A 26,312-nucleotide genomic window follows, 5' to 3' on the forward strand; every position below is an offset into this window, starting at 1 on the left:
ATGGAAAGACCTATCAGGAAGGTTTATGGTATGAAGAAAGTCTTACAGAGAAAATGCTGTGTGATAGAGTTCCATTCGCTAATTATATGGTTGGTTTTGGACAGCTAGGCTTGATGGTTTACACGTTGACAGTCAGAGGCTTGATGGTTTACACGTTGACAGTCAGAGGCTTGATGGTTTACACGTTGACAGTCTGAGGCTTGATGGTTTACACGTTGACAGTCTGAGGCTTTATGGTTTACACGTTGACAGTCAGAGGCTTGATGGTTTACACGTTGACAGTCAGAGGCTTGATGGTTTACACGTTGACAGTCTGAGGCTTGATGGTTTACACGTTGACAGTCTGAGGCTTGATGGTTTACACGTTGACAGTCAGAGGCTTGATGGTTTACACGTTGACAGTCTGAGGCTTGATGGTTTACACGTTGACAGTCTGAGGCTTGATGGTTTACGCTTGACAGTCAGAAGCTTGATGGTTTACACGTTGACAGTCAGAGGCTTGATGGTTTACACGTTGACAGTCTGAGGCTTGATGGTTTACACGTTGACAGTCTGAGGCTTGATGGTTTACACGTTGACAGTCAGAAGCTTGATGGTTTACGTTGACAGTCAGAGGCTTGATGGTTTACACGTTGACAGTCTGAGGCTTGATGGTTTACACGTTGACAGTCAGAGGCTTGATGGTTTACACGTTGACAGTCAGAGGACGTTGACAGTCTGAGGCTTGATGGTTTACACGTTGACAGTCTGAGGCTTGATGGTTTACACGTTGACAGTCTGAGGCTTGATGGTTTACACGTTGACAGTCTGAAGCTTGATGGACGTTGACAGTCAGAGGCTTGATGGTTTACACGTTGACAGTCTGAAGCTTGATGGTTTACACGTTGACAGTCAGAGGCTTGATGGTTTACACGTTGACAGTCAGAGGCTTGATGGTTTACACGTTGACAGTCTGAGGCTTGATGGTTTACATGTTGACAGTCAGAGGCTTGATGGTTTACACGTTGACAGTCTGAAGCTAGGCTTGATGGTTTATAAGTTGACAGTCAGAGGCTTGATGGTTTACACGTTGACAGTCAGAAGCTTGGCTTGATGGTTTACACATTGACAGTCTGAGGCTTGATGGTTTACACGTTGACAGTCTGAGGCATGATGGTTTACACGTTGACAGTCAGAGGCTTGATGGTTTACACGTTGACAGTCAGAGGCTTGATGATTTACACGTTGACAGTCAGAGGCTTGATGGTTTACACGTTGACAGTCTGAGGCTTGATGGTTTACACGTTGACAGTCAGAGGCTTGATGGTTTACACGTTGACAGTCAGAGGCTTGATGGTTTACACGTTGACAGTCAGAGGCTTGATGGTTTACACGTTGACAGTCAGAGGCTTGATGGTTTATAAGTTGACAGTCAGAGGCTTGATGGTTTACACGTTGACAGTCTGAGGCTTGATGGTTTACACGTTGACAGTCTGAGGCTTGATGGTTTACACGTTGACAGTCTGAGGCTTGATGGTTTACACGTTGACAGTCTGAGGCTTGATGGTTTACACGTTGACAGTCTGAAGCTAGGCTTGATGGTTTATAAGTTGACAGTCTGAGGCTTGATGGTTTACACGTTGACAGTCTGAAGCTAGGCTTGATGGTTTACACGTTGACAGTCAGAGGCTTGATGGTTTACACGTTGACAGTCAGAGGCTTGATGGTTTATAAGTTGACAGTCAGAGGCTTGATGATTTACACGTTGACAGTCTGAGGCTTGATGGTTTACACGTTGACAGTCTGAGGCTTGATGGTTTACACGTTGACAGTCTGAGGCTTGATGGTTTACACGTTGACAGTCTGAAGCTTGATGGTTTACACGTTGACAGTCTGAGGCTTGATGGTTTACAAGTTGACAGTCTGAAGCTAGGCTTGATGGTTTACACGTTGACAGTCAGAGGCTTGATGGTTTACACGTTGACAGTCTGAGGCTTGATGGTTTATAAGTTGACAGTCTGAGGCTTGATGGTTTACACGTTGACAGTCTGAAGCTAGGCTTGATGGTTTACACGTTGACAGTCAGAGGCTTGATGGTTTATAAGTTGACAGTCTGAGGCTTGATGGTTTACACGTTGACAGTCTGAGGCTTGATGGTTTACACGTTGACAGTCTGAGGCTTGATGGTTTACACGTTGACAGTCAGAGGCTTGATGGTTTACACGTTGACAGTCAGAGGCTTGATGGTTTACACGTTGACAGTCTGAGGCTTGATGGTTTACACGTTGACAGTCAGAGGCTTGATGGTTTACACGTTGACAGTCTGAAGCTAGGCTTGATGGTTTATAAGTTGACAGTCAGAGGCTTGATGGTTTACACGTTGACAGTCAGAAGCTTGGCTTGATGGTTTACACGTTGACAGTCAGAGGCTTGATGATTTACACGTTGACAGTCAGAGGCTTGATGGTTTACACGTTGACAGTCAGAAGCTTGGCTTGATGGTTTACACGTTGACAGTCAGAAGCTTGGCTTGATGGTTTACACGTTGACAGTCAGAGGCTTGATGATTTACACGTTGACAGTCAGAGGCTTGATGATTTACACGTTGACAGTCAGAGGCTTGATGGTTTAACGTTGACAGTCAGAAGCTTGGCTTGATGGTTTCGTTGACAGTCAGAAGCTTGGCTTGATGGTTTACACGTTGACAGTCAGAGGCTTGATGATTTACACGTTGACAGTCAGAGGAACGTTGACAGTCTGAGGCTTGATGGTTTACACGTTGACAGTCTGAGGCTTGATGGTTTACACGTTGACAGTCTGAAGCTAGGCTTGATGGTTTACACGTTGACAGTCTGAGGCTTGATGGTTTACACGTTGACAGTCTGAGGCTTGATGGTTTACACGTTGACAGTCAGAGGCTTGATGGTTTACACGTTGACAGTCTGAGGCTTGATGGTTTACCGTTGACAGTCTGAGGCTTGATGGTTTACACGTTGACAGTCTGAGGCTTGATGGTTTACACGTTGACAGTCAGAGGCTTGATGGTTTACACGTTGACAGTCTGAGGCTTGATGGTTTACACGTTGACAGTCAGAGGCTTGATGGTTTACATGTTGACAGCCAGAGGGCTGATGGTTTACATGTTGACAGTCAGAAGCTAGGCTTGATGGTTTATAAGTTGACAGTCAGAAGCATATTAAACTCTTATAGAAAGATGAATGACTTCCATACTGACCCCCTAACCCTAAACTCACGCGTTACCCTAACCCTAACCCTAACCCTAAACTCACGCGTTACCCTAACCCTAACCCTAACCCTAAACTCACGCGTTACCCTAACCCTAAACTCACGCGTCACCCTAACCCTAAACTCACGCGTCACCCTAACCCTAAACTCACGCGTTACCCTAACCCTAAACTCACGCGTCACCTAACCCTAACCCTAAACTCACGCGTCACCCTAACCCTAAACTCACGCGTCACCCTAACCCTAACCCTAAACTCACGCGTCACCTAACCCTAACCCTAAACTCACGCGCGTTACCCTAACCCTAAACTCACGCGTCACCCTAACCCTAACCCTAAACTCACGCGTTACCCTAACCCTAAACTCACACGTCACCTAACCCTAACCCTAAACTCACGCGTCACCCTAACCCTAACCCTAAACTCACGCGTCACCTAACCCTAAACCCTACCCTAACCCTAACCCTAAACTCGCGCGTCACCCTAACCCTAACCCTAAACTCACGCGTCACCCTAACCCTAACCCTAAACTCACGCGTCACCCTAACCCTAAACTCACGCGTCACCCTAACCCTAAACTCACGCATCACCCTAACCCTAACCCTAAACTCACGCGTCACCCTAACCCTAACCCTAAACTCACGCGTCACCCTAACCCTAACCCTAAACTCACGCGTCACCTAACCCTAACCCTAACCCTAAACTCACGCTTCACCCTAACCCTAAACTCACGCGTCACCCTGACCCTAAACTCAACCCTAACCCTAACCCTAAACTCACGCGTCACCCTAACCCTAACCCTAAACTCACGCGTCACCCTAACCCTAAACTCACGCGTCACCCTAACCCTAACCCTAAACTCACGCGTCACCCTAACCCTAACCCTAAACTCAAGCGTCACCCTAACCCTAACCCTAAAAGCGTTACCCTAACCCTAAACTCAAGCGTCACCTAACCCTAACCCTAAACTCAAGCGTCACCCTAACCCTAACCCTAAACTCAAGCATTACCCTAACCCTAACCCTAAACTCACGCGTCACCCTAACCCTAAACCTAAACTCAAGCGTCACCCTAACCCTAACCCTAAACTCACGCGTCACCCTAACCCTAACCCTAAACTCACGCGTCACCCTAACCCTAACCCTAAACTCACGCGTCACCCTAACCCTAACCCTAAACTCACGCGTCACCTAACCCTAACCCTAAACTCACGCGTCACCCTAACCCTAACCCTAAACTCACGCGTACCCTAACCCTAACCCTAAACTCACGTTACCCTAACCCTAACCCTAAACTCACGCGTCACCCTAACCCTAAACTCACGCGTCACCCTAACCCCAAACTCACGCGTTGCCCTAACCCTAACCCTAAACTCACGCGTCACCCTAACCCTAACCCTAAACTCACGCGTCACCCAACACTAACCCTAAACTCACGCGTCACCCTAACCCTAAACTCACGCGTCACCCTAACCCTAACCCTAAACTCACGCGTCACCCTAACCCTAACCCTAAACTCACGCGTCACCCTAACCCTAACCCTAAACTCACGCGTCATCCTAACCCTAACCCTAGACTCAAGCGTTACCCTAACCCTAAACTCACGCGTCACCCTAACCCTAACCTCACGCGTCACCCTAATCCTAACCCTAAACTCACGCGTCACCCTAACCCTAACCCTAAACTCAACCGTTACCCTAACCCTAAACTCACGCGTTACCCTAACCCTAACCCTATTCTCAAGCGTTACCCTAACCCTAACCCTAAACTCAAGCGTTACCCTAACCCTAAACTCAACCAGGGTCTTGTAGATGACATGGAGCCAGTGGGTTTGGCGACGAGTATGAAGCGAGGGCCAGCCAACGAGAGCGTACAGGTCGCAGTGGTGGGTAGTATATGAGGCTTTGGTGACAAAACAGATGGCACTGTGATAGACTGCATCCAATAAGTTGAGTAGGGTGTTGGAGGCTATTTTCTAAATGACATCGCCAAAGTCGAGGATTATTAGGATGGTCAGTTTTATAAGGGTATGTTTGGCAGCATGAGTGAAGGATGCTCGATTTAACTTTGGATTCGAGGTGTTTGATGTGGGTCTGGAAGGAGAGTTTACAGTCTAACCAGGCACCTAAGTATTTGTAGTTGTCAGAGTCGTCCAGAGTAGTGGTGTTTGACAGGCGGGCAGGCAGCGATCGGTTGAAGAGCATGCATTCAGTTTTACTTGTATTTAAGAGGAATTGGAGGCCATGGAAGGAGAGTTGTATGGCATTGAAGCCCGTCTGGAGGTTTGTTAACACAGTGTCCAAAGAAGGGCCAGAAGTATACAGAATGGTGTCGTCTGCGTAGAGGTGGGTCAGAGACTCACCAGCAGCAAGAACGACATCATTGATGTATACAGAGAAGAGAGTCGGTTCAAGAAATGAACCCTGTGGTACACCCATAGACTGCCAGAGGTCCGGACAACAGACCCTCCGATTTGACACACTGAACTCTATCAGAGAAGTAGTTGGTAAACCAGGCGAGGCAATCATTTGAGAAACCAAGGCTATCGAGTCTGCCGATGAAGATGTGGTGATTGACAGAGTCGAAAGCCTTGGCCAGATCAATGAATACGGCTGCACAGTAATGTTTCTTATCGATGGATGTTATGATATCATTTAGGACCTTGAGTGTGGCTGAGGTGCACCCATGACCAGCTCTGAAACCAGATTGCATAGCAGAGAAGGTAAGGTGAGATTCGGAATGGTCGGTAATCTGTTTGTTGACTTGGCTTTCGAAGACCTTAGAAAGGCAGGGTAGGATAGATGTAGGTCTGTAGCGGTTTGGGTCTAGAGTGTCCATTGTGACAAAGTAATTACAACATAGCAATTAAACACTGGAATGGTAGATGTGCAGAAGATGAATGTGCAGGTAGACATACTGGGGTGCAAAGGAGCAAGATAAATAAATAAATAATGTATGGGGATGATGTAGGTAGAAAGATGGGCTATGAACAGGTGCAGTGATCTGTGAGCTGCTCTGACAGCTGGTGCTTAAAACTAGTGAGGGAGATGTGAGTCTCCAGAGATTTTTGCAGTTCGTTCCAGTCATTGGCAGCAGAGAACTGGAAGGAAAGACGACCAAAGGAGGAATTGGCTTTGTGGGTGACCAGTGAGATATACCTGCTGGATCGCGTTCTACGAGTGGGTGCTGCTATGGTGACCAGTGAGCTGAGATAAGGCGGGGCTTTACCTAGCAGAGACTTGTAGATAGCGTTACCCTAACCCTAAACATTACCCTAACCCTTAACCTAAACTCAAGCGTTACCCTAAAGCTTACCCTAAACTCATGTATTACCCTAACCCTAACCATAAACTCAAGCATTACCCTAATCCTAACCCTAAACTAATGCATTACCCTAACCCTAAACTCAGGCATTACCCTAACCCTAAACCCAAGCGTTACCCTAACCCTAAACCCTAACCCTAAACCCAAGTGTTACCCTTACACTAACCCTAAATGCAAGCGTTACCCTAACCCTTTCCCTAACCCTAAACCTAACCCTAACCCTAAACCTTACCCTAACCCTAAACCTTACCCTAACCCTAAACTCACAATTACCCCAACCCTAACCCTAAACCTAACCCTAACCCTAAACCTAACCCTAACTACAACCCTTACCCTTACCCTAACCACAACCATTACCCTAACCCTAAACCTAATCCTAACCACAACCCTTACCCTAACCCTAAACCTTACCCTAACCAGAACCATTACCCTAACCCTCGACCTTACCCTAACCCTAACCCCAAGCATTACCCTAACCCTCAACCACAACCCTAACCACTAGCATTACACTAACCCAAAACCTTACCTTAAGCCTAACCAGAACCATTACCCTAACCCTCGACCTTACCCCTAACCCTAACCCCAAGCATTACCCTAACCCTCAACCACAACCCTAACCACTAGCATTACACTAACCCAAAACCTTACCTTAAGCCTAACCAGAACCATTACCCTAACCCTCGACCTTACCCTAACCCTAACCCCAAGCATTACCCTAAGCCTCAACCACAACCCTAACCACTAGCATTACACTAACCCAAAACCTTACCTTAACCCTAACCCCAAGAATTACCCTAACCCTAAACTCAAGTGTTACCCTAAACTCAAGTGTAACCCTAAACCTAAACCAGATGGAGCTACACACAATTCATCAGTCCAGTTGGAAGCAAATTGAATAGAGAAAAGTTTGTGTGATGCATGGCGACCCAAGGATCTTTAGTTACTGATACTGCAGTTTAGAAACAAACACAATGTGAAATACCTCAATAGAAGGCATTGTTCCAAGGTTGTTTGTTGTAGAAAGAGAGAGAGAGAGAGACAGAGCGAGAGAGAGGAGGGATGGAGAGAGAGAGACAGAGCGAGAGAGAGGAGGGAGCGAGGGAGGGAGGGAGGGAGGGGGAGAAAGAGAGAGGGGGAGAGAGAGGGAGGGGGAGAGAGAGACAGAGCTAGAGAGAGGAGGGAGAGAGAGAGAGAGAGACAGAGAGGGAGAGGGAGAGGGAGAGGGGGAAGAGAGAGAGAGGGGAAGAGAGAGAGAGAGAGAGGAGGAATTAGGGAGAAATGGCAACATTCCAAGGCTGTTGTTGTAGAAAGAGCGAGAGAGGAGAGAGAGAGAGAGAGAGGAGAGAGAGAGCGAAAGAGATAGCGAGAGAGAGCGGTAGAGAGAGCTGGACAGAGAGAGCGCTGTAGAGAGAGTGAGAGAGAGCGAGTCTCCACTCAGAGTCAAAGCCAATCCAACAGTGACAGTCAGGTCTGTGGGGACCAGAGTGGGTGGTGTGTGTGAGCGTGTAGCAGGGATGCAGTTGGCTGTCAAACATCTGTGGAGCATGGTCGTCATTGTCATCAGAGATGAGTCCCAGTAGGTGGGCGTATTTTTCCCCAAACCCTCAGCATGTTACACCCCAGCCTGCCCAAGGATTTAACTGTGCTGTGTCTCATCATGTTATATCCCAGCCTGCCCAAGGATTTAACTGTGCTGTGTCTCATCATGTTATATCCCAGCCTGCCCTAGGATTTAACTGTGCTGTGTCTCATCATGTTATATCCCAGCCTGCCCTAGAATTTAACTGTGTCCTCAACTCTATGGGCCCTGAGCTCTGGGTCCTCATCTCTATGGGTCCTCATCTCTATGGGGTCCTCATCTCTATGAGTCCTCATCTCTATGGGCCCTCATCTCTATGAGTCCTGAGCTCTATGAGTCCTCATCTCTATGGGCCCTGAGCTCTATGGGCCCTGAGCTCTATGGGTCCTCATCTCTATGAGTCCTCATCTCTATGGGCCCTGAGCTCTATGAGTCCTCATCTCTATGGGCCCTGAGCTCTATGGGCCCTGAGCTCTATGGGTCCTCATCTCTATGGGTCCTCATCTCTATGGGCCCTGAGCTCTATGGGTCCTCATCTCTATGGGGTCCTCATCTCTATGAGTCCTCATCTCTATGGGTCCTCATCTCTATGGGCCCTGAGCTCTATGGGTCCTCATCTCTATGGGTCCTCATCTCTATGGGCCCTGAGCTCTATGGGTCCTCATCTCTATGGGGTCCTCATCTCTATGGGTCCTCATCTCTATGGGTCCTGAGCTCTATGGGGTCCTCATCTCTATGGGTCCTGAGCTCTATGGGTCCTCATCTCTATGGGTCCTCATCTCTATGGGTCCTCATCTCTATGGGCCCTGAGCTCTATGGGTCCTGAGCACTATGGGTCCTCATCTCTATGGGTCCTGAGCTCTATGGGGTCATCATCTCTATGGGCCCTGAGCTCTATGGGTCCTCATCTCTATGGGTCCTCATCTCTATGGGCCCTGAAATCTATGGGTCCTCATCTCTATGGGTCCTCATCTCTATGGGCCCTGAGCTCTATGGGTCATCATCTCTATGGGTCCTCATCTCTATGGGTCCTCATCTCTATGGGTCCTCATCTCTATGGGACCTGAGCTCTATGGGTCCTCATCTCTATGGGTCCTCATCTCTATGGGTCCTCATCTCTATGGGCCCTGAGCTCTATGGGTCCTGAGCACTATGGGTCCAGAGCTATATGGGTCGTGAGCGCTATGTGTCCTCATCTCTATGGGTTCTCATCTCTATGGGTCCTCATCTCTATGCGTCCTCATCTCTATGGGTCCTGAGCTCTATGGGTCCTCATCTCTATGGGTCCTCATCTCTATGGGTCCTCATCTCTATGGGTCCTCATCTCTATGGGTCCTCATCTCTATGGGTCCTCATCTCTATGGGTCCTGATCTCTATGGGTCCTCATCTCTATGGGTCCTCATCTCTATGGGTCCTCATCTCTATGGGTCCTCATCTCTATGGGTCCTCATCTCTATGGGTCCTCATCTCTATGGGTCCTGAGCACTATGGGTCCAGGATGTCAGAAGGTGAATTCACCAATTTGTAAGTCGCTCTGGATAAGAGCGTCTGCTAAATGACTTAAATGTTAAATGTTAAATGTTATATGGGTCGTGAGCTCTATGGGTCCTGAGCTCTATGGGTCCTCATATCTATGGGTCCTCATCTCTATGGGTCCTCATCTCTATGGGGTCCTCATCTCTATGGGTCCTGAGCTCTATGGGTCCTCATCTCTATGGGTCCTCATCTCTATGGGTCCTCATCTCTATGGGGTCCTCATCTCTATGGGCCCTGAGCTCTATGGGTCCTCATCTCTATGGGTCCTCATCTCTATGGGTCCTCATCTCTATGGGGTCCTCATCTCTATGGGGTCCTCATCTCTATGGGTCCTGAGCTCTATGGGTCCTGAGCTCTATGGGTCCTGAGCTATCTCAGCCCTGTTACCTATCTCTATCCCCTGTTACCTAACCCCTGTTACCTATCTCTATCCCCTGTTACCTAACCCCTGTTACCTAACCCCTGTTACCTAACCCCTGTTACCTAACCCTAACCCCTGTTACCTAACCCTAGCCCCTGTTACCTAACCCTAACCCCTGTTACCTAACCCTAGCCCCTGTTACCTAACCCATGTTACCTAACCCTAACCCCTATTACCTAACCCCTGTTACCTAACCCTAACCCCTGTTACCTAACCCTAACCCCTGTTACCTAACCCTAACCCCTGTTACCTAACCCCTGTCACCTAACCCTAACCCCTGTTACCTAACCCTAACCCATGTTACCTAACCCTAACCCCTGTTACCTAACCCTAACCCCTGTTACCTAACCCCTGTTACCTAACACTAACCCCTGTTACCTAACCCTAACCCCTGTTACCTAACCCCTGTTACCTAACCCCTGTTACCTAACCCCTGTTACCTAACCCCTGTTACCTAACACTAACCCCTGTTACCTAACCCATTACCTAACCCCTGTTACCTAACCCTAGCCCCTGTTACCTAACCCTAACCCCTGTTACCTAACCCTAACCCCTGTTACCTAACCCCTGTTACCTAACCCCTGTTACCTAACCCTAACCCCTGTTACCTAACCCTAGCCCCTGTTACCTAACCCCTGTTACCTAACCCTAACCCCTGTTACCTAACCCTAGCCCCTGTTACCTAACCCTAACCCCTGTTACCTAACCCTAGCCCCTGTTACCTAACCCCTGTTACCTAACCCCTGTTACCTAACACTAACCCCTGTTACCTAACCCTAACCCCTGTTACCTAACCCCTGTTACCTAACCCCTGTTACCTAACCCCTGTTACCTAACCCCTGTTACCTAACACTAACCCCTGTTACCTAACCCTAACCCCTGTTACCTAACCCCTGTTACCTAACCCCTGTTACCTAACCCCTGTTACCTAACACTAACCCCTGTTACCTAACCCTAACCCCTGTTACCTAACCCTAGCCCCTGTTACCTAACCCCTGTTACCTAACCCCTGTTACCTAACCCCTGTTACCTAACCCCTGTTACCTAACCCCTGTTACCTAACCCTAACCCCTGTTACCTAACCCTAACCCCTGTTACCTAACCCCTGTTACCTAACCCCTGTTACCTAACACTAACCCCTGTTACCTAACCCTAACCCCTGTTACCTAACCCCTGTTACCTAACCCTAACCCCTGTTACCTAACCCCTGTTACCTAACCCTAACCCCTGTTACCTAACCCCTGTTACCTAACCCCTGTTACCTAACCCCTGTTACCTAACCCTAACCCCTGTTACCTAACCCTAACCCCTGTTACCTAACCCTAACCCCTGTTACCTAACCCTGTTACCTAACCCTGTTACCTAACCCCTGTTACCTAACCCTAACCCCTGTTACCTAACCCCTGTTACCTAACCCCTGTTACCTAACCCCTGTTACCTAACCCTAACCCCTGTTACCTAACCCCTGTTACCTAACCCCTGTTACCTAACCCCTGTTACCTAACCCTAACCCCTGTTACCTAACCCCTGTTACCTAACCCTAACCCCTGTTACCTAACTCCTGTTACCTAACCCTAACCCCTGTTACCTAACCCTAACCCCTGTTACCTAACCCCTGTTACTTAACCCTAACCCCTGTTACCTAACCCCTGTTACCTAACCCTAACCCCTGTTACCTAACCCCTGTTACCTAACCCCTGTTACCTAACCCTAACCCCTGTTACCTAACCCCTGTTACCTAACCCCTGTTACCTAACCCCTGTTACCTAACCCCTGTTACCTAACCCTGTTACCTAACCCCTGTTACCTAACCCTAACCCCTGTTACCTAACCCTAACCCCTGTTACCTAACCCTAACCCCTGTTACCTAACCCCTGTTACCTAACCCTAACCCCTGTTACCTAACCCCTGTTACCTAACCCCTGTTACCTAACCCCTGTTACCTAACCCTAACCCCTGTTACCTAACCCCTGTTACCTAACCCTAACCCCTGTTACCTAACCCCTGTTACCTAACCCCTGTTACCTAACCCCTGTTACCTAACCCCTGTTACCTAACCCATGTTACCTAACCCTAACCCCTGTTACCTAACCCTAACCCCTGTTACCTAACCCCTGTTACCTAACCCCTGTTACCTAACCCTAACCCCTGTTACCTAACTCCTGTTACCTAACCCTAACCCCTGTTACCTAACGCCTGTTACCTAACCCCTGTTACCTAACCCTAACCCCTGTTACCTAACCCCTGTTACCTAACCCCTGTTTCCTAACCCCTGTTACCTAACCCTAACCCCTGTTACCTAACCCCTGTTACCTAACCCTAACCCCTGTTACCTAACCCCTGTTACCTAACCCCTGTTACCTAACCCCTGTTACCTAACCCTAACCCCTGTTACCTAACCCCTGTTACCTAACCCCTGTTACCTAACCCCTGTTACCTAACCCCTGTTACCTAACCCTAACCCCTGTTACCTAACCCTAACCCCTGTTACCTAACCCCTGTTACCTAACCCCTGTTACCTAACCCCTGTTACCTAACCCTAAGGCCATTGTAATGGCAGGAATGGGGTATATGGAATGTTATCAAACACATCAAAACATATTGAAATGTTTGACTCCGTTTCATTGATTCCATTCCAGCCATTATTATGAGCCCGTCCTCCTATAGTTCCAACCACCAGCCTCCACTGCAACATACATATGTAATACTCTGTCTGTGTGTCGTTTTAAAAGAGGCCACGACCGAGCACTTTGCAAGGTTAACTAGGTTTGAATATAAATAGTCATTGGGGAGGGTTTGGTATGCAACCTGCACAGTACAGATAAATAAAGAACGTCATCACACCACACACACACACACACACACACACACACACACACCACACACACACACACCACACACACACACCACACACACACACACCACACACACACACCACACACACACACACACACACAGGTCTCAATTAATATGAAACACTGCATGTATTCACGCATAGCTCGGTCTCTCTTTCCAGTCGTAGCTTCCCATCATGAATGCATTATGTCACACATGGAGTATAATATGCATATACATGTGTACATGACTAGACCTTTACTGTGTGTGTGTGTGTGTGTGTGTGTGTGTGTGTGTGTGTGTGTGTGTGTGTGTGTGTGTGTGTGTGTGGTGTGTGTGTGTGTGTGTGTGGTGTGTGTGTGTGTGTGTGTGTGTGTGTGTGTGTGTGTGTGTGTGAGTGTGTGTGGTTTGATGCCGCTCTTTATTTTTCTGTACTGGGGGGTGGGGGGCTAATGGCTGCTACAGCCTCCCTGTGTCAATAGGGAATGGCTGTATATTGAGTCCATGCAGATCCCTTCTGTTTGGTGGGATAATTAGTGCTGTTACATCAAGGCCAAAATCAAAATGGCACGGACTGTTTCTCTCTTAATTGTTGTGTGTGTGTGTGTGTGTGTGTGTGTGTGTGTGTGTGTGTGTGTGTGTGTGTGTGTGTGTGTGTGTGTGTGTGTGTGTGTGTGTGTGTGTGTGTGTGTGTGTGTGTGTGTGTGTGCATGCCTCTGTTAATCACCCACATGCCAACATTCCCACCTCCAGTCATAGTCAGTACATTCATCTCCAGATAGCTAGTTGGACCAGTCATAGTCAGTACATTCATCTCCAGATAGCTAGGTGGACCAGTCATAGTCAGTACATTCATCTCCAGAAAGCTAGGTGGACCAGTCATAGTCAGTACATTCATCTCCAGATAGCTAGGTGGACCAGTCATAGTCAGTACATTCATCTCCAGATAGCTAGGTGGACCAGTCATAGTCAGTACATTCATCTCCAGAAAGCTAGGTGGACCAGTCATAGTCAGTACATTCATCTCCAGATAGCTAGGTGGACCAGTCATAGTCAGTACATTCATCTCCAGATAGCTAGGTGGAAAAGTCATAGTCAGGACATTCATCTCCAGATAGCTAGATGGACCAGTCATAGTCAGTACATTCATCTCCAGATAGCTAGGTGGACCAGTCATAGTCAGTACATTCATCAGATAGCTAGGTGGACCAGTCATAGTCAGTACATTCATCTCCAGATAGCTAGGTGGACCAGTCATAGTCAGTACATTCATCTCCAGAAAGCTAGGTGGACCAGTCATAGTCAGTACATTCATCTCCAGATAGCTAGGTGGACCAGTCATAGTCAGTACATTCATCTCCAGATAGCTAGGTGGACCAGTCATAGTCAGTACATTCATCTCCAGATAGCTAGGTGGACCAGTCAAAGTCAGTACATTCATCTCCAGATAGCTAGGTGGACCAGTCATAGTCAGTACATTCATCTCCAGATAGCTAGGTGGAAAAGTCATAGTCAGTACATTCATCTCCAGATAGCTAGGTGGACCAGTCATAGTCAGTACATTCATCTCCAGAAAGCTAGGTGGACCAGTCATAGTCAGTACATTCATCTCCAGATAGCTAGGTGGACCAGTCATAGTCAGTACATTCATCTCCAGATAGCTAGGTGGACCAGTCATAGTCAGTACATTCATCTCCAGATAGCTAGGTGGACCAGTCAAAGTCAGTACATTCATCTCCAGATAGCTAGGTGGACCAGTCATAGTCAGTACATTCATCTCCAGATAGCTAGGTGGAAAAGTCATAGTCAGTACATTCATCTCCAGATAGCTAGGTGGACCAGTCATAGTCAGTACATTCATCTCCAGAAAGCTAGGTGGACCAGTCATAGTCAGTACATTCATCTCCAGATAGCTAGGTGGACCAGTCATAGTCAGTACATTCATCTCCAGATAGCTAGGTGGACCAGTCATAGTCAGTACATTCATCTTCAGATAGCTAGGTGGACCAGTCATAGTCAGTACATTCATCTCCAGAAAGCTAGGTGGACCAGTCATAGTCAGTACATTCATCTCCAGATAGCTAGGTGGGCCAGTCATAGTCAGTACATTCATCTCCAGATAGCTAGGTGGACCAGTCATAGTCAGTACATTCATCTCCTGATAGCTAGGTGGACCAGTCATAGTCAGTACATTCATCTCCAGATAGCTAGGTGGACCAGTCACAGTCAGGACATTCATCTCCAGATATGGACCAGTCATAGTCAGTACATTCATCTTCAGATAGCTAGGTGGACCAGTCATAGTCAGTACATTCATCTCCAGATAGCTAGGTGGACCAGTCATAGTCAGTACATTCATCTCCAGAAAGCTAGGTGGACCAGTCATAGTCAGTACATTCATCTCCAGATAGCTAGGTGGACCAGTCATAGTCAGTACATTCATCTCCAGAAAGCTAGGTGGACCAGTCATAGTCAGTACATTCATCTCCAGATAGCTAGGTGGACCAGTCATAGTCAGTACATTCATCTCCAGATAGCTAGGTGGACCAGTCAAAGTCAGTACATTCATCTCCAGATAGCTAGGTGGACCAGTCATAGTCAGTACATTCATCTCCAGAAAGCTAGGTGGACCAGTCATAGTCAGTACATTCATCTCCAGATAGCTAGGTGGACCAGTCATAGTCAGTACATTCATCTCCAGATAGCTAGGTGGACCAGTCATAGTCAGTACATTCATCTCCAGATAGCTAGGTGGACCAGTCATAGTCAGTACATTCATCTCCAGATAGCTAGGTGGACCAGTCAAAGTCAGTACATTCATCTCCAGATAGCTAGGTGGACCAGTCATAGTCAGTACATTCATCTCCAGAAAGCTAGGTGGACCAGTCATAGTCAGTACATTCATCTCCAGATAGCTAGGTGGACCAGTCATAGTCAGTACATTCATCTCCAGATAGCTAGGTGGACCAGTCATAGTCAGTACATTCATCTCCAGAAAGCTAGGTGGACCAGTCATAGTCAGTACATTCATCTCCAGAAAGCTAGGTGGACCAGTCATAGTCAGTACATTCATCTCCAGATAGCTAGGTGGACCAGTCATAGTCAGTACATTCATCTCCAGAAAGCTAGGTGGACCAGTCATAGTCAGTACATTCATCTCCAGAAAGCTAGGAGGACCAGTCATAGTCAGTACATTCATCTCCAGAAAGCTAGGAGGACCAGTCATAGTCAGTACATTCATCTCCAGAAAGCTAGGTGGACCAGTCATAGTCAGTACATTCATCTCCAGATAGCTAGGTGGACCAGTCATAGTCAGTACATTCATCTCCAGAAAGCTAGGTGGACCAGTCATAGTCAGTACATTCATCTCCAGATAGCTAGGTGGACCAGTCATAGTCAGTACATTCATCTCCAGATAGCTAGGTGGACCAGTCATAGTCAGTACATTCATCTCCAGATAGCTAGGTGGACCAGTCAAAGTCAGTACATTCATCTCCAGATAGCTAGGTGGACCAGTCATAGTCAGTACATTCATCTCCAGATAGCTAGGTGGAAAAGTCATAGTCAGTACATTCATCTCCAGATAGCTAGGTGGACCAGTCATAGTCAGTACATTCATCTCCAGAAAGCTAGGTGGACCAGTCATAGTCAGTACATTCATCTCCAGATAGCTAGGTGGACCAGTCATAGTCAGTACATTCATCTCCAGATAGCTAGGTGGACCAGTCATAGTCAGTACATTCATCTCCAGATAGCTAGGTGGACCAGTCAAAGTCAGTACATTCATCTCCAGATAGCTAGGTGGACCAGTCATAGTCAGTACATTCATCTCCAGATAGCTAGGTGGAAAAGTCATAGTCAGTACATTCATCTCCAGATAGCTAGGTGGACCAGTCATAGTCAGTACATTCATCTCCAGAAAGCTAGGTGGACCAGTCATAGTCAGTACATTCATCTCCAGATAGCTAGGTGGACCAGTCATAGTCAGTACATTCATCTCCAGATAGCTAGGTGGACCAGTCATAGTCAGTACATTCATCTTCAGATAGCTAGGTGGACCAGTCATAGTCAGTACATTCATCTCCAGAAAGCTAGGTGGACCAGTCATAGTCAGTACATTCATCTCCAGATAGCTAGGTGGGCCAGTCATAGTCAGTACATTCATCTCCAGATAGCTAGGTGGACCAGTCATAGTCAGTACATTCATCTCCTGATAGCTAGGTGGACCAGTCATAGTCAGTACATTCATCTCCAGATAGCTAGGTGGACCAGTCACAGTCAGGACATTCATCTCCAGATATGGACCAGTCATAGTCAGTACATTCATCTTCAGATAGCTAGGTGGACCAGTCATAGTCAGTACATTCATCTCCAGATAGCTAGGTGGACCAGTCATAGTCAGTACATTCATCTCCAGAAAGCTAGGTGGACCAGTCATAGTCAGTACATTCATCTCCAGATAGCTAGGTGGACCAGTCATAGTCAGTACATTCATCTCCAGAAAGCTAGGTGGACCAGTCATAGTCAGTACATTCATCTCCAGATAGCTAGGTGGACCAGTCATAGTCAGTACATTCATCTCCAGATAGCTAGGTGGACCAGTCAAAGTCAGTACATTCATCTCCAGATAGCTAGGTGGACCAGTCATAGTCAGTACATTCATCTCCAGAAAGCTAGGTGGACCAGTCATAGTCAGTACATTCATCTCCAGATAGCTAGGTGGACCAGTCATAGTCAGTACATTCATCTCCAGATAGCTAGGTGGACCAGTCATAGTCAGTACATTCATCTCCAGATAGCTAGGTGGACCAGTCATAGTCAGTACATTCATCTCCAGATAGCTAGGTGGACCAGTCAAAGTCAGTACATTCATCTCCAGATAGCTAGGTGGACCAGTCATAGTCAGTACATTCATCTCCAGAAAGCTAGGTGGACCAGTCATAGTCAGTACATTCATCTCCAGATAGCTAGGTGGACCAGTCATAGTCAGTACATTCATCTCCAGATAGCTAGGTGGACCAGTCATAGTCAGTACATTCATCTCCAGAAAGCTAGGTGGACCAGTCATAGTCAGTACATTCATCTCCAGAAAGCTAGGTGGACCAGTCATAGTCAGTACATTCATCTCCAGATAGCTAGGTGGACCAGTCATAGTCAGTACATTCATCTCCAGAAAGCTAGGTGGACCAGTCATAGTCAGTACATTCATCTCCAGAAAGCTAGGAGGACCAGTCATAGTCAGTACATTCATCTCCAGAAAGCTAGGAGGACCAGTCATAGTCAGTACATTCATCTCCAGAAAGCTAGGTGGACCAGTCATAGTCAGTACATTCATCTCCAGATAGCTAGGTGGACCAGTCATAGTCAGTACATTCATCTCCAGATAGCTAGGTGGACCAGTCATAGTCAGTACATTCATCTCCAGATAGCTAGGTGGACCAGTCATAGTCAGTACATTCATCTCCAGATAGCTAGGTGGACCAGTCATAGTCAGTACATTCATCTCCAGATAGCTAGGTGGACCAGTCATAGTCAGTACATCATCATCTCCAGATAGCTAGGTGGACCAGTCATAGTCAGTACATTCATCTCCAGATAGCTAGGTGGACCAGTCATAGTCAGTACATTCATCTCCAGATAGCTAGGTGGACCAGTCATAGTCAGTACATTCATCTCCAGATAGCTAGGTGGACCAGTCATAGTCAGTACATTCATCTCCAGATAGCTAGGTGGACCAGTCATAGTCAGTACATTCATCTCCAGATAGCTAGGTGGACCAGTCATAGTCAGTACATTCATCTCCAGATAGCTAGGTGGACCAGTCATAGTCAGTACATTCATCTCCAGATAGCTAGGTGGACCAGTCATAGTCAGTACATTCATCTCCAGATAGCTAGGTGGACCAGTCATAGTCAGTACATTCATCTCCAGATAGCTAGGTGGACCAGTCATAGTCAGTACATTCATCTCCAGATAGCTAGGTGGACCAGTCATAGTCAGTACATTCATCTCCAGATAGCTAGGTGGACCAGTCATAGTCAGTACATTCATCTCCAGATAGATAGGTGGACCAGTCATAGTCAGTACATTCATCTCCAGATAGATAGGTGGGCCAGTCATAGTCAGTACATTCATCTTCAGATAGCTAGGTGGACCAGTCATAGTCAGTACATTCATCTCCAGATAGCTAGGTGGACCAGTCATAGTCAGTACATTCATCTTCAGATAGCTAGGTGGACCAGTCATAGTCAGTACATTCATCTTCAGATAGCTAGGTGGACCAGTCATAGTCAGTACATTCATCTCCAGATAGCTAGGTGGACCAGTCATAGTCAGTACATTCATCTTCAGATAGCTAGGTGGACCAGTCATAGTCAGTACATTCATCTCCAGATAGCTAGGTGGACCAGTCATAGTCAGTACATTCATCTTCAGATAGCTAGGTGGACCAGTCATAGTCAGTACATTCATCTTCAGATAGCTAGGTGGGCCAGTCATAGTCAGTACATTCATCTCCAGATAGCTAGATGGACCAGTCATAGTCAGTACATTCATCTCCAGAAAGCTAGGTGGACCAGTCATAGTCAGTACATTCATCTCCAGATAGCTAGGTGGACCAGTCATAGTCAGTACATTCATCTCCAGATAGCTAGGTGGACCAGTCATAGTCAGTACATTCATCTCCAGATAGCTAGGAGGACCAGTCATAGTCAGTACATTCATCTCCAGATAGCTAGGTGGACCAGTCATAGTCAGTACATTCATCTCCAGATAGCTAGGAGGACCAGTCATAGTCAGTACATTCATCTCCAGATAGCTAGGTGGACCAGTCATAGTCAGTACATTCATCTCCAGATAGCTAGTTGGACCAGTCATAGTCAGTACATTCATCTCCAGATAGCTAGGTGGACCAGTCATAGTCAGTACATTCATCTCCAGATAGCTAGGTGGACCAGTCATAGTCAGTACATTCATCTCCAGAGAGCAAGGTGGACCAGTCATAGTCAGTACATTCATCTCCAGATAGCTAGGTGGACCAGTCTTAGTCAGGACATTCATCTCCAGATAGCTAGGTGGACCAGTCATAGTCAGTACATTCATCTCCAGATAGTTAGGTGGACCAGTCATAGTCAGTACATTCATCTCCAGATAGCTAGGTGGACCAGTCATAGTCAGTACATTCATCTCCAGATAGCTAGGTGGACCAGTCATAGTCAGTACATTCATCTCCAGATAGCTAGGTGGACCAGTCATAGTCAGTACATTCATCTCCAGATAGTTAGGTGGACCAGTCTTATGTTCTGGGCCTTTCTCAGACACCGCCTGGCGTGTCTTGGATGGCTGGAAGCTGTCTTTTATACAGTATGTGGTGGTTATTAAATCAGTATTTGGGTCTATTGGTAAGAGAGTGGCCTTAGCGAAGCAAGGTTTCCGGTTTCGGTTCCCTCTGGGATCACGTGTACGTAGTGAACATGTGTCCTCTCCCTGTGTGTCAGAGCATTAAGGTGAGCTGGCAGCCCCCTCCTCCCAACAGCCAGAACGGGTTCATCACCGGCTACAAGCTCCGACACCGGAAGACCGGTCGACGAGGAGACCAGGAGGCCATCGAACCTAACAACTTCTGGTACCTGTTCACAGGTGAGACTTCTGGTACCTGTTCACAGGTGAGACTTCTGGTAACTGTTCACAGGTGAGACTTCTGGTACCTGTTCACAGGTGAGACTTCTGGTAACTGTTCACAGGTGAGACCTCTGGTACCTGTTCACAGGTGAGACCTCTGGTACCTGTTCACAGGTGAGACTTCTGGTAACTGTTCACAGGTGAGACTTCTGGCACCTGTTCACAGGTGAGACTTCTGGTACCTGTTCACAGGTGAGACTTCTGGTAACTGTTCACAGGTGAGACTTCTGGTACCTGTTCACAGGTGAGACTTCTGGTACCTGTTTTTCTATCCTTCCCCTGATCTGTGCCTCGACACAATCCTGTCTTGGGCTCTACGGACAATTCCTTCGACCCCATGGTTTGGTTTTTGTGGGACCTTATATAGACAGGTGTGTGCCTTTCCAAATCATGTCCAATCAGTTGAATTTACCACAGGTGGACTCCAATCAAGTTGTAGAAACATCTCAACGATGATCAATGGAAACAGGATGCAGCTGAGCTCAATTTAGAGTCTCATAGCAAAGGGTCTGAATACTTATGTAAATGTAAAAATGTGTTTTTTCACTTTGTCATTATGGGGTCATGTGTAGACTGCTGAGTTATTGTTGTTGTTTTAGAAGAAGGCTGTAATGGAACAACATGTGGAAACAGTCAAGGGGTCTGAATACATTCTGAAAGCACCTGTCAGATATTACACATGAAAAAATGTATGTTTTTTCATCTCACACATAAAAGCTGCATGTTTTAATACCTATCTGGTTTACGCTAGAGAGGCTAAATTAATTATTATTATTATTACAATGAATGATTATTTATTGTTTCTGCAGTTTAGTTATTATGCATACTTCATGGTGTGATTAATGATTTATATTAATTCAATATGTTGTGAAACCAGACAGCAAACCAACCGTCTGTATATGTCTGTCTCCCAAATGGCACCCCATTCCCTATATAGTACAATATGGGCCCTGGTCAAAAGTAGTGCACTAATGTAGAGAACAGGGTGCCATTTGGGTCAAAAGTAGTGCACTATATGGGGAATAGGGTGCCATTTGGGTCAGAAGTAGTGCACTAATGTAGGGAACAGGGTGCCATGTGGGTCAGAAGTAGTGCACTATATGGGGAATAGGGTGTCATTTGGGTCAGAAGTAGTGCACTAATGTAGGGAACAGGGTGCCATGTGGGTCAGAAGTAGTGCACTAATGTAGGGAACAGGGTGCCATGTGGGTCAAAAGTAGTGCACTATATGGGGAATAGGGTGCCATTTGGGTCAAAAGTAGTGCACTAACGTAGGGAATAGGGTGCCATTTGGGACGAACCAGTGTTTTCTTAATAGGAGACTCGGCTGATATTGTTTGAAGACGAAAATAGATTGTTAAATTTGCGAGCGGCTGCATCTAAGGCAGAGACAGACAGGAGGGGGGGGGGGATACCTGGCCTCAGGGTTATTAAGGGGGGGGGATACCTGGCCTCAGGGTTATTAAGAGGGGGGGGATACCTGGCCTCAGGGTTATTAAGAGGGGGGGGGATACCTGGCCTCAGGGTTATTAAGAGGGGGGATACCTGGCCTCAGGGTTATTAAGAGGGGGATACCTGGCCTCAGGGTTATTAAGAGGGGGGGATACCTGGCCTCAGGGTTATTAAGAGGGGGGATACCTGGCCTCAGGGTTATTAAGAGGGGGGGGGATACCTGGCCTCAGGGTTATTAAGGTGGGGGGATACCTGGCCTCAGGGTTATTAAGAGGGGGGATACCTGGCCTCAGGGTTATTAAGAGGGGGGATACCTGGCCTCAGGGTTATTAAGAGGGGGGATACCTGGCCTCAGGGTTATTAAGAGGGGGGGATACCTGGCCTCAGGGTTATTAAGAGGGGGGATACCTGGCCTCAGGGTTATTAAGAGGGGGGGATACCTGGCCTCAGGGTTATTAAGAGGGGGGATACCTGGCCTCAGGGTTATTAAGAGGGGGGATACCTGGCCTCAGGGTTATTAAGGGGGGGGATACCTGGCCTCAGGGTTATTAAGAGGGGGATACCTGGCCTCAGGGTTATTAAGAGGGGGGGGATACCTGGCCTCAGGGTTATTAAGAGGGGGGGATACCTGGCCTCAGGGTTATTAAGAGGGGGGGGGGGGGATACCTGGCCTCAGGGTTATTAAGAGGGGGGATACCTGGCCTCAGGGTTATTAAGAGGGGGGGATACCTGGCCTCAGGGTTATTAAGAGGGGGGGGGATACCTGGCCTCAGGGTTATTAAGAGGGGGGGATACCTGGCCTCAGGGTTATTAAGAGGGGGGATACCTGGCCTCAGGGTTATTAAGAGGGGGATACCTGGCCTCAGGGTTATTAAGAGGGGGGGATACCTGGCCTCAGGGTTATTAAGAGGGGGGATACCTGGCCTCAGGGCTATTAAGAGGGGGGATACCTGGCCTCAGGGTTATTAAGAGGGGGGATACCTGGCCTCAGGGTTATTAAGAGGGGGGGATACCTGGCCTCAGGGTTATTAAGAGGGGGGATACCTGGCCTCAGGGTTATTAAGAGGGGGGATACCTGGCCTCAGGGTTATTAAGAGGGGGGGGATACCTGGCCTCAGGGTTATTAAGAGGGGGGGATACCTGGCCTCAGGGTTATTAAGGGGGGGGGGCAGGTGAGCTCCACACACCACAACAGAGATAACTACTTGTTCATTTTACTGACCTATGGTATTATTTCAATTCCAATACTGAATGTGGATGACAGAATATTCCTTATTATTGTTTAGTGATTCAGATGGGTTTCTGGTCTTAAAGGAAATTCTCTTCACACAGGGGAGTGTGTGTGTGCTCTACTAATCCTAGGGTGTGTCCTCAATGGCACCTTATTCCCTATATAGTATACTACTTTTGACCAGAGCTTGTCTGTCCCTCTCTCTGTCTCTGTCTCCATATGTCCGTCTGTCTGTCTGTGTCCGTCCGTGCTGATGTACTCACCCACAATCACCTGTAGAGAATAGTGATGTACTCACCCACAATCACCTGTAGAGAATAGTGATGTACTCACCCACAATCACCTGTAGAGAATAGTGATGTACTCACCCACAATCACCTGTAGAGAATAGTGATGTACTCACCCACAATCACCTGTAGAGAATAGTGATGTACTCACCCACAATCATCTGTAGAGAATAGTGATGATGTACTCACCCACAATCATCTGTAGAGAATAGTGATGATGTACTCACCCACTGATCGTTTCTCTGTAATGCAACAATGAATTTTCAGCCTTTGAATGTGCAGAAACTGCCACTAACAATGAACACAGAGAGACAGACACTGTAGGGTGTTTAACATGTCTCTGTGATGTTGTTGTGTTCACCCCTGCGTTTACAGACTCGGCTTTGTGATAAGTACTGTTTTCATTAACATCTATGTGTCGTTGTGTTTCTTTAAAAATATCTTTCTGACGTTGTTGTGCGTCTCTGTCTCAGGGCTGGAGAAAGGCAGTCAGTACAGATGTTTTAGTTGTGTTTAACATGTCTTTCACAACATCCTCTCCTCTCAGGCCTGGAGAAAGGCAGTCAGTACAGATGTTTTAGTTGTGTTTAACATGTCTTTCACAACATCCTCTCCTCTCAGGGCTGGAGAAAGGCAGTCAGTACAGATGTTTTAGTTGTGTTTAACATGTCTTTCACAACATCCTCTCCTCTCAGGCCTGGAGAAAGGCAGTCAGTACAGATGTTTTAGTTGTGTTTAACATGTCTTTCACAACATCCTCTCCTCTCAGGCCTGGAGAAAGGCAGTCAGTACAGATGTTTTAGTTGTGTTTAACATGTCTTTCACAACATCCTCTCCTCTCAGGGCTGGAGAAAGGCAGTCAGTACAGATGTTTTAGTTGTGTTTAACATGTCTTTCACAACATCCTCTCCTCTCAGGCCTGGAGAAAGGCAGTCAGTACAGATGTTTTAGTTTTGTTTAACATGTCTTTCACAACATCCTCTCCTCTCAGGGCTGGAGAAAGGCAGTCAGTACAGTTTCCAGGTCTCTGCCATGACAGCTAACGGCACGGGCCCGGCCAGCGAGTGGTTCACCGCCGAGACGCCAGAGAATGACCTTGATGGTAAAGACAAAGACACTTTATTTACACTTCAGTCCGTCTCTTCCCTCTGCTTCTCAAATGACATCCTCTTTTGACAAGATCCCCATAGACACTGGACAAAAGTAGTGCCCTAAGAAATAGGATGTCATTAGGGACACAACCCTACCCTCTTCCTCCTCTACTACCATGTCTCTATTTCCCTCTTCCTCCTCTACTACCATGTCTCTGTTCTCCTCTTCCTCCTCTACTACCATGTCTCTATTTCCCTCTTCCTCCTCTACTACCATGTCTCTATTTCCCTCTTCCTCCTCTACTACCATGTCTCTGTTCTCCTCTTCCTCTACTACCATGTCTCTGTTCTCCTCTTCCTCCTCTACTACCATGTCTCTATTTCCCTCTTCCTCCTCTACTACCATGTCTCTGTTCTCCTCTTCCTCCTCTACTACCATGTCTCTGTTCTCCTCTTCCTCTACTACCATGTCTCTGTTCTCCTCTTCCTCCTCTACTACCATGTCTCTGTTCTCCTCTTCCTCTACTACCATGTCTCTGTTCTCCTCTTCCTCCTCTACTACCATGTCTCTGTTCTCCTCTTCCTCTACTACCATGTCTCTGTTCTCCTCTTCCTCTACTACCATGTCTCTGTTCTCCTCTTCCTCTACTACCATGTCTCTATTTCCCTCTTCCTCCTCTACTACCATGTCTCTGTTCTCCTCTTCCTCCTCTACTACCATGTCTCTGTTCTCCTCTTCCTCTACTACCATGTCTCTGTTCTCCTCTTCCTCCTCTACTACCATGTCTCTGTTCTCCTCTTCCTCTACTACCATGTCTCTGTTCTCCTCTTCTTCCTCTACTACCATGTCTCTGTTCTCCTCTTCCTCCTCTACTACCATGTCTCTATTCTCCTCTTCCTCCTCTACTACCATGTCTCTGTTCTCCTCTTCCTCTACTACCATGTCTCTGTTCTCCTCTTCCTCCTCTACTACCATGTCTCTGTTCTCCTCTTCCTCCTCTACTACCATGTCTCTGTTCTCCTCTTCCTCTACTACCATGTCTCTGTTCTCCTCTTCTTCCTCTACTACCATGTCTCTGTTCTCCTCTTCCTCCTCTACTACCATGTCTCTGTTCTCCTCTTCCTCCTCTACTACCATGTCTCTGTTCTCCTCTTCCTCCTCTACTACCATGTCTCTGTTCTCCTCTTCCTCTACTACCATGTCTCTGTTCTCCTCTTCCTCCTCTACTACCATGTCTCTATTCCCATCTTCCTCCTCTACTACCATGTCTCTGTTCTCCTCTTCCTCTACTACCATGTCTCTGTTCTCCTCTTCCTCCTCTACTACCATGTCTCTATTCCCATCTTCCTCCTCTACTACCATGTCTCTATTCCCATCTTCCTCCTCTACTACCATGTCTCTGTTCTCCTCTTCCTCCTCTACTACCATGTCTCTGTTCTCCTCTTCCTCTACTACCATGTCTCTGTTCTCCTCTTCCTCTACTACCATGTCTCTGTTCTCCTCTTCCTCCTCTACTACCATGTCTCTATTTCCCTCTTCCTCCTCTACTACCATGTCTCTATTTCCCTCTTCCTCCTCTACTACCATGTCTCTGTTCTCCTCTTCCTCTACTACCATGTCTCTGTTCTCCTCTTCCTCCTCTACTACCATG

At 47.2% G+C, this 26,312-nt stretch overlaps 1 protein-coding gene across 1 annotated transcript in view; it reads left to right on the top strand.

The window, feature by feature from the left end:
* Positions 1 to 26,312, top strand: part of LOC135528809 (netrin receptor DCC-like) — a gene marked incomplete at its 5' end in the record, with an annotated part of 225,105 nt that overhangs the window by 49,961 nt on the left and 148,832 nt on the right. Inside the window, 2 exons of the mRNA XM_064957865.1 lie at positions 20,416 to 20,557; positions 24,561 to 24,671. Coding sequence (XP_064813937.1) covers positions 20,416 to 20,557; positions 24,561 to 24,671 — 253 coding nt within the window. The remainder of the gene's footprint in view (positions 1 to 20,415; positions 20,558 to 24,560; positions 24,672 to 26,312) is intronic.

The sequence above is a fragment of the Oncorhynchus masou genome, unplaced genomic scaffold, assembly GCF_036934945.1.
Source record: "Oncorhynchus masou masou isolate Uvic2021 unplaced genomic scaffold, UVic_Omas_1.1 unplaced_scaffold_1039, whole genome shotgun sequence".
In the NCBI taxonomy this organism is placed as follows: domain Eukaryota; kingdom Metazoa; phylum Chordata; class Actinopteri; order Salmoniformes; family Salmonidae; genus Oncorhynchus; species Oncorhynchus masou.